The sequence below is a fragment of the Vanellus vanellus genome, assembly GCF_965231255.1.
Source record: "Vanellus vanellus genome assembly, chromosome: 1".
NCBI classification, from domain to species: Eukaryota; Metazoa; Chordata; class Aves; order Charadriiformes; family Charadriidae; genus Vanellus; species Vanellus vanellus.
Genome location: NC_138905.1, coordinates 23059788 through 23073162, shown reverse-complemented (window position 1 = coordinate 23073162; position 13375 = coordinate 23059788). Strand labels below are relative to the sequence as shown.

Genomic DNA, 13375 nt, shown 5'->3' with positions numbered 1-13375 from the left:
TTTTACAGATTCCTGCTGCTTATTAAAAACCTGTTGATGGCTTACCGAGCTTCGAACCAAAGTGCGGTCCATCAGTCCCCCTCCTCCCTGCCATTCGTGTCGCTGACACAGAGATGGCAGCCTGTGCCTGAGCGGAACAACGGTGGGGGAAAGGTTTTTGCTGCGTGACTAGTAAGGTGTGGGCTTGTGGCTCTCTGTTTCTGAGCAGGGCTTTTCCCCCTTAGAGTGGGAGATCAGCGGAGTGTGATGGCGATGGGGGAAACCCTCATCAGCAAGGGAAGTTTTCAAACTTCCTTGCTCTTGCTTTATTTACATATGCTTCATATGGAATAGCCCCAGGCCTGGACTTTATTATCAGGAGGAGGAGAGCAGATGTCATTTACAAATACACATGAGACTGGGTAAATAAGCTTATTGCTTATTTGGCTCATTTAAGCAAAGCTTGTGTTTGATTATGGATGAAGAGGCACAGTTATACATCGGAAAAAGCCTTACCTACTCACAGCCTCCCTAAGCTGGCGATCTGGTGTGCTTTAGCCAATGCAGGGCCCCTGGTAGCAATGCCCCTGGTAGCAATGCCCCTGGTAGCAATGCCCCTGCCGCACGCTCGGACCTGGCGTCCTACCTGCGCGCGGGGCGCACGCGGCAGCTGGCTGCGTGGGACCACCTTGCCGCCTGCATGCACAGCAGCTGCCGCCCCGGCGCGAGGGCTGCGGCACGTCTGCAGGCATGGCCAGGCCATGGAGTCGGCGGGCGGCACTCGCCCGCCGCTGGCTGGTAACCCATCTCATGCGGCTTGCACAGCTTCGGCCATCCTCGTCCTTCAGCAGCCTCAGTGTTGTCCTGAATAAGGATGCTTTTCTCAACTGGAAGCAGGGAGTACTTAGCCACGAAGTAATTAAATCACACTCTTCATGAAAAGCCCTCACCGTTAATTTACAGTATTTGTCATAGCTCCCGGAATACAATCACAGAAACAAAGACTGAACAGAGAACAAAAGGAGGGAACTTATTTGAGAAATTTAAATATCCAACAAATTTCATAACAATTTGAAGCGTGACTGCTTGTTTCAATTGGTTTTAAGAAATCCGCTCCAAGTTTCTCGGTGCATTAAGAAAAGTTTAGCGTTTTCTGCTTTTCTTTCTTTGCAAGCTTATTGCTCAAGAATAGGATAACGATTTTACCGCAATTAAGAGCCTTACGAGATAAAGGGAATCTTAATATTCTTTCTGTTCGGCACCAGTTTTGAAAACCTTGCTCTGTCTCCTGTAGCTGACATGTAGGAATGTAGGAAAGGGTAAGGAAAGGTGAAGGTAGACTCAGCCATAAGGAAGAGAGAAATCATAAAATAAGTATGAAAACAGGAAATCCAACAGGAAGCTCTCACAAACTTCACGGCAGCTAACTCTAATTTTTGTAAGTAAGGAATTGAAATTCCTAGAAAGCCTCATAAAATGCAGTGTGGAAAATATATAAGTACATTCACATCGTCTGTTACTTCTTCCTTCAGCATGAATAATGAAAGATTGTGTTTTATTTTAGAAGAATTGTCCATCACTATTTTAATTGTGTTATTTTTCAGGTAGTAATATTAAGCGTCTATTAGCTATTATACCAATTATTACTGGTGTAAATTTTATTTTGATTTTCTTAATTAGTTTGACCGTCTCCTCTCTGCAGGAACCTCATCCTTCTCGAATAAGACCTGAAAGCGGTCCACAAGCAGGTGGAACCACGCTTACCATCACTGGTACAAACCTGGCCACCGGTTCTAAGAAGGACGTTCAAGTTTCAGTCGGTAGCCAGCCTTGCAATGTGTATGTACCCTGAGTAACTAACAATACCGAGCTGTAGCCTAATGAAGCACCAATCTTGTCTGGCCTTCAGAAATTAAACAAATCCATTGTCTATCTCTCTGTGAATCATCCCATGCAATGGAGCTCTGCACGTAACATTCAGACAGAAACTCAACTCAGAGGCTCCAGCTGGAAGAGCAGCTGTAAAAGCAACCAAAGTGGGAGAACTCAGATATCCAAAGATTTTTCCAGTTTTGGCTTTCTCTGCTTGACTGACTGCTCCAAACCCACCCATGCTTTCGCTCAGCATCTCCTCGGTGGTTCCATATAAAATCATAATCTTTTAGTGCCACTTGGCTTGTTCCTCTCACTTCTTTTCCTTTTATTAATTGCTGCCCTTCTCTTCCCCCCCAAAAAGGAACTACACGAAGTGTGCTGACATTGCATTGTTCTTGTGTTTCTACACTATTCCTTTTCATATCCTACATCTTTTTTAAAGACCCTAAGTGACAAGTGTTGTCTCCTCTCGTAACTACTTAGTGCCTAGCAAAAACAGAGCCCTTATTTTTTTCACTTCTGGGGTACTACTGTAAAGAATAAAAATCACTGTAATGTTAGTAACTGAAAATGTTTCATCTTCTTTTTCTTCTCCAACCTAGCACTGAATTTGGAGACGAGATTGTTTGCATTACAGGACCTAATAGCAAGGTTGAAGCTGTTGAAGTCACAATGAACTATGGGGGCACAGCAATTAGTGTACCTGGGCTGTTTTCATACAGTGAGAATCCTACTGTCACCAAGTTCCTGCCAGTAAATAGCTTCAGCAGGTAATGAAATGTTTGTCGTACCTTCATTTACAATTGGGTTAAAGTATGTGTAATAGGTAATAAACGTATTGCATATAGAACTGTTTGAAATAAAATCCCCTGTACTCCAACCAATCCTGCATTTAGATACGTAGAGTTTGTGATCTTTCTTAACTGCAGCTGATGATTGAACGTATTCTGTTTACCTCCAAGCTTTAATCTCCAATTCAAAGGTATATCCTGAAACCAGAAAAAGTAATGAGCTTCTTGTAAATGAAGATGTCTCAAAGAAGATTTGAAGTATTTTAGCATGATGCCAGACAACGATCTCCGCGTTACTTACAAATTCGTATCCTATAAGGATAACCTGTATAGAAGGTTTCTAATGAAAAAGTTTCCAGTAGTTCTTCTATTCAGCTTTTAATAAGTATGCTGGAAACAGGGGGAAGTTATGGCTTGTCATTTCTTTGTCCAGTGAGGAAAAAAAGTATATTTTTAGGAAATCTAGATTAGGGTTTAACAATGCTTTTAAAAGGTATGCTGTCTTCTGTGGTGGTACTCACTAACACCCCGTCTGGTAGCTGTTCCTTCAGGAAAAAAGCTCACCTGGTACTAATTGTGAAACCAAAGTATGCCACTCATGTATTTGTAGCAATGTGGCAAATCCTCTATATAAAAGTCCTTGTAGCATACCTCTGGTTTTGAAAGTCATTCTGTGACTGATCCAGGGACAGACTTGTGACCTTGATTCTTGTTGGTCTCTGCTGTTCCCTAATATTCTGGTCTTTCTGCTTAGTGGGGTACAGTTGGCAGAGAAAGATCATGATGTTTCCACTTTCTTTCAGTAAAAAGAAGTGTAACATCGTGACCTTACAAATAGGACATTAAAAATAAAATTGGCTGTGACTTCTCTTCGAGAAATTTGCACCTGCCTCCTTGAATATTGAGTAGCCACTTATGTAAAATAGGATTTGGGTTTAATATTTGCTTTTGATTTTTGGTTTGGGTGGTTTTGGAGCCTTGGGGTTCTTTTTGGTCGATCAACAGTGATTTACCCCTGGGGATTTAAAAGACTTCTTTGTTCCTTCTGTATAAACTGAAGCTTACTTTAATGGATTGCTTTGAGGATTGCTATCCCTCTAAATCCATGTTACTTCATTGACTTTCATTCCCATTGGCAACTTGCATGCATTCTTCTTCTTATGCAAATGCATTATTTTTTAAACAATGTGTTGCAAAGGAAAGGGAATAGAGAAGCCAGGTCCCTACAGACCTGTGGAAAATACACTCTCACCTTTGTCTGTGTGTGTGTGGTAGGTGGGGCGATCTTAACAAAAACATTGGAGAAGTAAAGAACACAAAGATCGGCATCAATGAAAAGCCACAAATACTGACAAAGCAATTTGTACTTTTTTTATTCTGCTGTTTTAAAACTCGTTTGAAGTTGACATTGCTGCTTTCAAATGCTGTGGTCATCAATAGCTTTAACAAAAGTTGTGTAGGATATCTAATTGTCATATAGGCATTACATAGCTGGTTTTGGTGGAAGCAGTACCAGTGCAGGATAAAACAGTCTATAGCTGTGGTAGTTTGCCAACGACTTGACTTCTTTCTTAATTCTGCCTTTCAGTGGAGGGAGAAATATTACAGTAACTGGAACCGGTTTTGAGCTCATCCAGAGTTTCTCATTGGTGGTATATGCAGAGCGTCCAGAAGCAGGGAAAATGAATCACAAAAAGGTAATTTTCTTTCTTTCCCCTCAAAGGTGTCACACTGGATGCATAATGTATAATCTGTTCAAAAAATGCATTTAAGTTTGCCCACTGGACTTCACTGGGCTTGGAGCAGAATAAGGTTTGAACAGATTTCTGGGTCTGTTTGGGGTTTTCATGGAAGAGCCTACTCCTACCATCCTACTGAATGACTGAAGGAGTTTATAGGATGAAAACATTGATGCAATTGGGGATGGAGGACAGGTTAACTGAGTTGTTACCTTGAGTAGTTGATTGACAATTGATAAATTTTATTCCAAAATTTCACTTAGTAATTGTATTGAATTTCAGCAAGGTATTTTACGGTGTCAGTAGCAAGGAATCTACCTGAGATACTGAATGGTACAGAAGATGATATGGATTAAAGCTGCCATGCCAACCTCTCAATCTTAGAGCAATTTAACAATATGAGTCAAACTCTAAAATGTGTGTGTTCTTCTTGTCTTGTTTCTTACAGTTTGAGGGAAAGCTTGTTACAAGACTCAATGAAACCATGGTGGTTTTTTCTTCCCCACCAATACTGGAAGACCCAGAAAACTATAACATTACCACTATTATCCTAATGGATCATTATCATTTGGTTGTAAAAAATGAGAGCCACTCCTTTGCCTATGTTGCAGACCCAACCTTTGAAAACTTCACAGATGGCATCAAAAAACAAGTCAACAAACTTATTAATGCAAAGGTAAACTTGTCAAAAGATGGTGGTTGCTCATTTTGTCCTTGAAGTGTATATGGAATTTTTCCTTCCTTTCTCAAACCCTTAGCAGCAGCTGTTTGGTACCGTACTCAAAATGCTTGGTAGACTCCCTTACCTCTGCTAGATGATGAACGTTGTCAGCTCCCCTTTCTTCCCCTCTCCCCCTCTCAGAGGTAGTAGCTGTCTTTTTAGCCATGCTTTGGGTTTCCCGAGGATGCCCCCTCGTGCTGAGCCTGACATTTGGAAATGCCCTCTGCCATAGAGCTCCTAAGGACTGGAGGGGACAGCTCTTCTTGCACCAGGAAGGAAAGGAGAGGAATTGCACAATTCCCAACGACTGTGCTGTTCTGTACACCACAGAGTGAACCACATCTGCTGCTCAAAATGATCCAAATGGAGATTTGCAGCTCAGGACTTCTTGTCTTCCAAGACTTTGCAATGATGACTTAGCCTTCTATTTTCCGTCTAGGGCAGTAACCTGAACAAAGCCATGACGATAGACGAGGCCCAGGCTTTTGTGGGTGACGAGCCTTGCAACATAAAAACACTCACTGAAACGGACTTATATTGTGAGCCACCAGAAGTACAGCCTCAACCAAAGAAACGGCAGAAGAGAGATACCATCAATAACCTTCCTGAATTCATTGTAGGTTACCTTTTCAATAGAATTTGATATCCTTTGTAAGTGACACTGATACAGTGCTTCTTCATTGAAGTAATTTGTTCTCCAAAGTTGTTATAGTACCGTGAAGAAACTCCTTGCAGTTCTGTCTTCCAGCTTCTGCCTGCTGTCTAGAAAAATTCACATGTAAAGAGCAGTCCCAGGCTGCCGAATGCTTTCTACCTTCATTACATAGGGATGTACAATTGTAGCTAGACAGGCTGAGGATTTTTCTTCCTCTGCTAAGAAAAGTAAAATTACTTCATGGAATAAAGTGCTAGTGACTTAAATTCAGTATAAAATATTCAGAAATGTTTCCTTTGTTTGGCATTTTGAGCTAGAAATTCACTTAGCAAGAATTACTAAGAATTTAGACTGCAACTGAGAAGTGAACCACTGTCCATTTGCACTTTTTGAGACGAATGTCTGTGCTTATCGAATAGGTGAAATTTGGACTCCGAGAATGGATCCTCGGAAGGGTGGAATACGATACACGTGTGAGTGACATCCCACTGAATCTTATTTTGCCACTGGTACTTATTCCTATGATAGCAATCATTGGCATTTCTATCATCTGTTACAGGTAAGTTCCTTTAATTAGGTGTTTTTTCTGTCCTAAAGCTTTCAAAGTACTGCCTGATTGGTTTCAGCTCAGTCTACATAAATGATCTTCATGGTGTTTTGTGAGCTGCAGAGTTAAGAAAGGCAGCTACAGCTGGAAATATGTATGAGCACCAATTTATTCCTCTCACGCACACCAAATTCCTTGGTGTCAGTCAGCCCAGTCCGTCCTTTATACATAAGCACAACAATTGGTCCCAGGCTTGCCAAGTGCACAATTGCAGACTGAGTTGCACACATACATTCTTGAAATGGCAGCTAAAGTACCTCCTGTGAAGGAGATAACTTATTCTGCATACATATACATCAGCATTTATGCTGCCTCAGTCGGCGCTGTAGGTCTGAGCCGGGTGGATTTGGCGAAGGGGTCATTTTGGCCTTTCCAGCTGAGATAAGTGTTAACCCACACACAAATTTCTTGATTAATGGTGAAATTCATGCTTCACAAAGGGCCAGAACAATGTCTGTGTTTCACTTAAGACCTACTTAGCCCAATTTTCATTTTAGTAATGAGGGCCTCATACTGTCCCTCAGGAGGGGGCAGAATTCACTCTTATGGTGCCTATCAAGATAGCCGAACCAATGCTGGAGTATGTGCCATACAGCACCGATGCTCTCCTGGACCCCCTGCAACCTTCTCGGGTCAGTCCCAGACGCACTCCTGGGGGGCTCAGAGCCAGCGCAAGACATGTTGCAATCAATCTTTGTTCAGTACATACAAATTGAGTTTCTGTACTTGATATGTGATTGCAAGCATTTGTAGCTAGTGCTTACTGGATTTTAAATCACTGGCCCAAGTGTGCTTTGAAGCAGCAGGCCAACGGTGGTGCCAGGTTGATTTACCCTGAATGAAGATTTGGTTCACTGTTGCTGTTTTTCTCCTTAATTCTCTCTTTGCTGCCAGCGTTTAAAAAGAAATCAAACCCAGGAAAATGTCCTCCAGCCCTTTGGCTTCCCACTCAGAGCTGTTGCAAATGATTTGCTTTTGCAGTTTGTAACTTTTTTTAAATCTTACCTCTATTCCATAAAGGCGCAAGAGCCAACAAGCAGAACGAGAGTATGAAAAAATTAAATCACAACTTGAAGGCCTGGAGGAGAGTGTCAGAGACCGGTGCAAGAAGGAATTCACAGGTATGACTGATACTTGCACTCCTGTGGGTCCTCTTGAGCAATGGGAAGATGGGCTACAGCAATGGTGCTATCTTGCCAAAACTGTCTTCTGGGAACAAATAAGTAGTAGATCTTAGTAGTCTTGATTACTGACATTGACATACAGCACGTATTTTGCTGATATATAAGAAAGCCATTAATAAAACAAAATAGGGACCTGAGGTTATTAAATGAAATGGGCAGGTTTAGCCTAAAGGAAGCACAGAGTTAGCAACTGGGAAATAGAAACTACTTAACATTGGGGTTACTTATAGCCATTACTGTCAGTGGCCACTGATATGGAGGAAAGAATATTTTACAGTAACCATGGACTTAATATTTAGCTCAACGGCTGTATGTGCCAAGTACGCACATTAAAAACTGTTTTCAGAGCTGCAAAATTTATTTGCAGCAGTCAGCATACAAAGGGATAATTTGGCAAGCTCACAGGAAAGAAATAGCGTTTTGCCCTGTTTATCGTGGGAAAACCTTAAGCTTGATTTGAGGAGCTAGCTAATTGTTCTGTGTAAATATAGAGGCATCATCGCAGGGAAGGCAGCGGGAGGTGTGAAGGCTCAGCATTTCTACATGTTGAACTACTCGGTGCAATGCTTAAATTAAGCATCTGAATGCAAACATTGCAAATATTGGCCTAAATGATTACCGTGAAATGTCACCTCATTATCTGAGTTATACTTGCTGTTGGGTCATGTTGAAATAATACCTACTAAAAAAAAAAAAACGCACGTGTTTTATTTCTAAAGAGAAATAGATTCTTTCATATTGAAAGTGGCTAAACAGCAGGATTGAATTAAACAGCAATTTGAGGTTAGAGTTTGAAATTAATTTTAGAAGCTCAGGGTATCTCAAAGATTTTGGCCGTGCTGGAAGCCTTTCCCCGTCTTCTTTTCCTGGCGTTTCTGGGATGGGATGTTCTTTTCTTGTATAAGCTTGCTTTCTCTGGAAAACTGACTCCTTCCAGGTTCTGGACACAACCCAGAGGGAAATCTTTGAATTAAGAACTATTCCCAAATGGGCTTTATTTCAAACTGCATTTTGACCTGAGAGAGGATCAGTCAGGGTTAACGGCGCTCCCTCTCGCCACCTCTCCGGTGCAACTTCATAGCCATTTCTGAAAGGAGAAGGTGCCTTTCTCTCGCTGACACTCCCAGTAGGGGGCTCCGGGCTGCTGCTGCTTGTTGGGTTAAAGGTTTCCTCTCTGCTCTACCACGCACAAACGCTGGGGAAGCAGAATGCACATCCAAGGAGGAATCCAGTTCCTAAACTGCATCCACCTTGGCTGACAGTAGCATGAAACACCGAAGTCAAAACACCTTTTGGATGTATACTCTGAAGCTGTAATGTCAAGAGCACAAAGTGCAGACAGTCTAAAATACATGGGACCAAAGACAGCCGAGGAAAGGGACATCAGGAAGTACAAATACCACAAAGCTGGAAACCGCAAGATGCTTTCTGCCTCAGCTTTGCTGAATGCTATAAAACAAAGGGGGAAATGAATGAAGAGGAGCAATAAAATTGCTCAGACAATAGGTCGCTATATTAATTAACATGGTATTCTAGTCAATCAGCAATATTGGGTAATTGGAAAGCCTTCAGCTAGAATAGCTGCTCCAAAGGATGATTCCCTAATTGTTGTCCCTTTTAAGAACTTCAGAGCTTTTCGGTCCCACAGAAATGTTTCCATCAATTTCAGTGAACCATTTAACCTTCTTCCTCCCTGCCATCCCCTTCTTTCCAATTAAATTAGTGTTCTTTACACTTGAAACCTTTCTTTCCTTGATTGTTATTTGTTTTTAAAAAGAACTTTGATTATTACATGGACTCAGAGGGAATAAGAATGTGCACTGAAAAAAAATAAAATAATATTGCGGTGTCTTCTTTTGGGCTCTGAGCTACAATCCTACATTTGTATGTAAGAACTCACCCAGATGTCCATTAAAGCCCTCTTTCAGATAGGGAGCAACAAGGAAACTGCCTGTGCTAAAGGCAGTTATTCTCATGTCACCATAGGATTAGCTGTGGTCGTACTTAACAGGATAATTGGTAAAAATAGCAAGAGAAAATGTGAGATGAAATAGTTTTCAGTGTTGAGTTACTTTTTCTCCATTACAAGGTACCCAAAGAGATTATGTTGCCTAAAAAAGCTGCAGGGTTTTTTTAAAATGAACCCTTAAACTGTATTTCATATTCCAGATTTAATGATAGAGATGGAGGATCAGACAAATGATATCAATGAAGCTGGAATTCCAGTACTGGACTACAAAACCTACACGGACAGAGTCTTCTTTTTGCCCTCCAAAGATGGAGAGAAAGACGTGATGATTACAGGGAAGCTGGATATTCCAGAGGCCAGGCGTCAGACTGTGGAGCAGGCTTTGAACCAGTTCTCCAACCTCCTCAATAGCAAATCATTTCTCATTAACGTGAGTATTGAAGTAGATTCACCTTGTCCCTTATCTAGGCATACCTGTGTGTGCAAGACTGTAGGTCTGCAAGCACGACGGAACCGAAATTATTAAAAATAAGTGATTTTCATACAGTTCTGGTTCCACAGTAACCAGTGCAGACCTGTGGCATCACAGCCAGAGCGTCCTGGTGGGGCAGGGAGGCATGATCATATTTCTGTGCCAGGGCACGTAGTGTGGAGTCAGTCAACATTGCAGTGGCTGTAGAAAAACAGATATTACCTAATCTGGCATAAAAACTGCTGTTACAAGTTTGGTTTAGCCTATTAAGAAACATAATCAGGGAATGCCAATTCCATCCTGGTTCATCACAGGAGTCACCTGTGGGCAGCCATCTGCTGGATCTCTGTCCCAGAGAGGCAGAGGCTCCTCAAGTGCCCTATTCATCAAGATTGATGAGCGCTCAGAGCGGCTCAGAAGAGACTTCTAATTGCTCACTCTCAAAAACTGAGCTGATTGTCAGACACCTAAATATAGATTTAGGCTTCTAACTTTTTCTCCTTTTTTTTAAATGAGGCTCCAGTGCTGAGCTAGTTAATGGTAGCATTTCAGTTTATGGCAGATGAGAGCGCATTCCCAAGTGTGCTTAGATTAGTGTCTTTGTAATTTGCTGTGAAAGGACTGGGAATTTGAGGGAGAGGGGAGTTGATTTTCTCTTTCAAAAAATTGTCACAGAACACCTTTTATTCATTTAATCAAAGCATTCTTTTTAGATAAGTCTTCGGTTAAAATATCTAATCATTCCTTGGGTTAGTCCAGTACACTGCGTTGTGTGTCTAAAAACAAATTATAGGTAACATTTTCTTATAAGTTGTTTTTTCAAACTTCTGAAAACTTTTCCATTCTGTGCTTAGGAGATTAATGTTAAAATAATATCGCTTGTCTTCTTAGTGCAGACAACTGTTGAGGTTCTTCAGAAACCTGTCATCTGACTTGATTTTACATTTGTTTCTGTTTCAGTTTATTCACACGCTGGAAAACCAAAGGGAGTTCTCTGCTCGAGCTAAAGTGTATTTTGCATCTTTACTGACAGTTGCCTTACATGGAAAACTAGAATACTATACTGACATCATGAGGACGCTGTTCTTAGAACTGATGGAGCAGTATGTTGTGGCCAAAAACCCAAAGCTGATGCTAAGAAGGTTTGAATGATTGTCATATTTTCTGTAGTCCTCTGCTTTTCTGCAAATGTATTTCTTTTGCAATGTGACTGTGTTAAAATGCCAACTATTCATGAAAGTCAGAAATAGCCTGGCCTGAGCCCATTAGGGAGACAGGCTCACCAGGAATAGCTGTGGAAGGCGCAGCCAGGACTGCTGGCAACAGATTTCCTTATTCAAATACTGTAGTGTAGAATCTGCATCGAGATTACTGAAACATCTACCTTACTTCAAAACACAATACCGAACATTTAATTTACTTTTTAATCTAATTTTATTCCAAATGATCTAGCATTTATATCACACATCATCTCCATAATGAGCACACATAATCAGCTTGTATTGTGCATTCAGTGGGGGCTTGCTCTAGTGTTTTTAACCCTGCTGTTATCCCAAATAAATTACAAAAGACCTTGCTCTGTGTATGCCGTAGCTTTGTAATCTGTAGGTTATTTCCCAGTAACTGCACAACTGGGTTAATTTTTTTGCTCTTACAGCGTAGACCCAATTTAAGATTCTGCATAAAGGATGTGTGCTTTTCAGTAATGAGCTGAAGGTACCCGGGAATGATGAGCAATACAAAGCACTTATCCTAAAGCAAGTACATGCTCTCAAGACTCTATAGGGAAATCATTGCATTAGGAGAGTGCATGCAGTTAAGCATGTAAAATATTGTATTTCAAGCAAGCAATGTTTTTCTTTAAAACTTTGTCATTAAGTACCCTTATCATACTTGGGGTTGGTTTTTTTTTCAGATCTGAAACGGTTGTTGAGAGAATGTTGTCTAACTGGATGTCTATTTGTTTATACCAGTACCTCAAGGTAAGAGTTGAAGTCTGTTGCCTCTGGGGTTTTTTTTATCAATAATACTTAAACAAGCTGCACTGAGTATATCTTTTGGTTTTGCTTTATTTTGTTTCCTTTCCTTTAAACAGGACAATGCTGGGGAGCCTCTTTATAAGTTGTTCAAGGCTATCAAACACCAGGTAGAAAAAGGCCCAGTGGATGCTGTACTAAAGAAAGCCAAGTATACATTGAATGACACAGGCTTACTGGGAGACGATGTAGAGTATACGCAGTTGGTAAGCAGAGCATGATTAATATATTGTAAAATATTTTTTTTCCTTTAAAATTAAGTCCTGTAGTGGTAAGTCTGTACCTAGAAATGTATGTACTGCTGTGAGCTGCATAGAAATTCCAGTCATGGGCAGGCCTGTCAATAGTTTGACCAAAGCAAGTCTCCAGGCAGATAAATAGAATTATAAAGTATCTTCTCAGTGTTAAATCCAAGTCCTGCCACTGCGGAATGTGTTTCAGTAAAGCTCTTTCATAATTTTCAAAGTCTATCTGAACAGTGGTCGGGGTGTTTGGCTCCTTCCCTTTTCCCATCTAAATGAACTGGCAATTGATTTTTGCAGAATTCTTGCACTAATGTTATGCTTGAACTTCAGGTTGTCTTTCTCCCTTGTGCGTGCTGCTCATCAGCTTATCAAACGTCATTTTAGAGATCGTTTTATTAGTATACCGGGATGAGCTCCTCTACAGTCCTGTGAGATGGCTCTGCAATCTCCAAAACACTTTATGAAGCTATTTCTGCACTTGTTTGTGTGTGAGTCAAACTCTCCCAAACACAGGCAGCCCAACTGGCATTGAAAGAGGTTTATTTCCCTATGGTGGTGAGGGGGAGCTGCCTCTACAGGCAGTTCTGGAGACCTGTGTTAGATGCTGTAAGTGGGATGAAGTGGACATCCCTGCCCCAGGAATTCCACGTCTGAGCTCCACCACCCCCTGAACCTGATCGTCAGTGCCGTGGCCCAGTTCTCTTCTATTATGAATTCTGCTTTGACTTAATTCTGTTCACTGCCACAAATTTCCACCACTTTTCCAACTAGACTCCAGCGCTCGGATTCACTGACTTTTTAAAAAACTGAAGCAGCCCACTCTTTAGCTGTTTAGGGAGCATAAATTCTAGTTTTACTCTTTCTGACAGGGTACAGCATAATGAATATCAAAGACGCACAGACTGTCCTTCAAAAGCCAATATAGGAATTTTTTTCCCTCTCTGATTTCTCTTTTATTGACATGTTAGGAGCCATTTGTGGTTGTCTCCAACTGAGAAAGATGCAGTGACATATCTGCAGTGTGGCAAGAGAAACTTAACTAAAAGCTTTATTAAGTCTCTGTAAAAAAAAAAAAAAAAATCACCATTTTGTGTATTCTGAA

General features: G+C 41.1%; 1 protein-coding gene across 1 annotated transcript in view; it reads left to right on the top strand.

Annotated features, from left to right (window-relative positions):
• Positions 1 to 13375, top strand: part of PLXNB2 (plexin B2) — a 176850-nt gene that overhangs the window by 142741 nt on the left and 20734 nt on the right. The window contains exons 17-27 of the mRNA XM_082498674.1: positions 1682 to 1818; positions 2457 to 2624; positions 4234 to 4342; positions 4833 to 5060; positions 5545 to 5721; positions 6180 to 6319; positions 7388 to 7488; positions 9721 to 9950; positions 10953 to 11134; positions 11908 to 11974; positions 12088 to 12234. Of these exons, the coding sequence (XP_082354800.1) occupies positions 1682 to 1818; positions 2457 to 2624; positions 4234 to 4342; positions 4833 to 5060; positions 5545 to 5721; positions 6180 to 6319; positions 7388 to 7488; positions 9721 to 9950; positions 10953 to 11134; positions 11908 to 11974; positions 12088 to 12234 (1686 nt within the window). The remainder of the gene's footprint in view (positions 1 to 1681; positions 1819 to 2456; positions 2625 to 4233; positions 4343 to 4832; positions 5061 to 5544; positions 5722 to 6179; positions 6320 to 7387; positions 7489 to 9720; positions 9951 to 10952; positions 11135 to 11907; positions 11975 to 12087; positions 12235 to 13375) is intronic.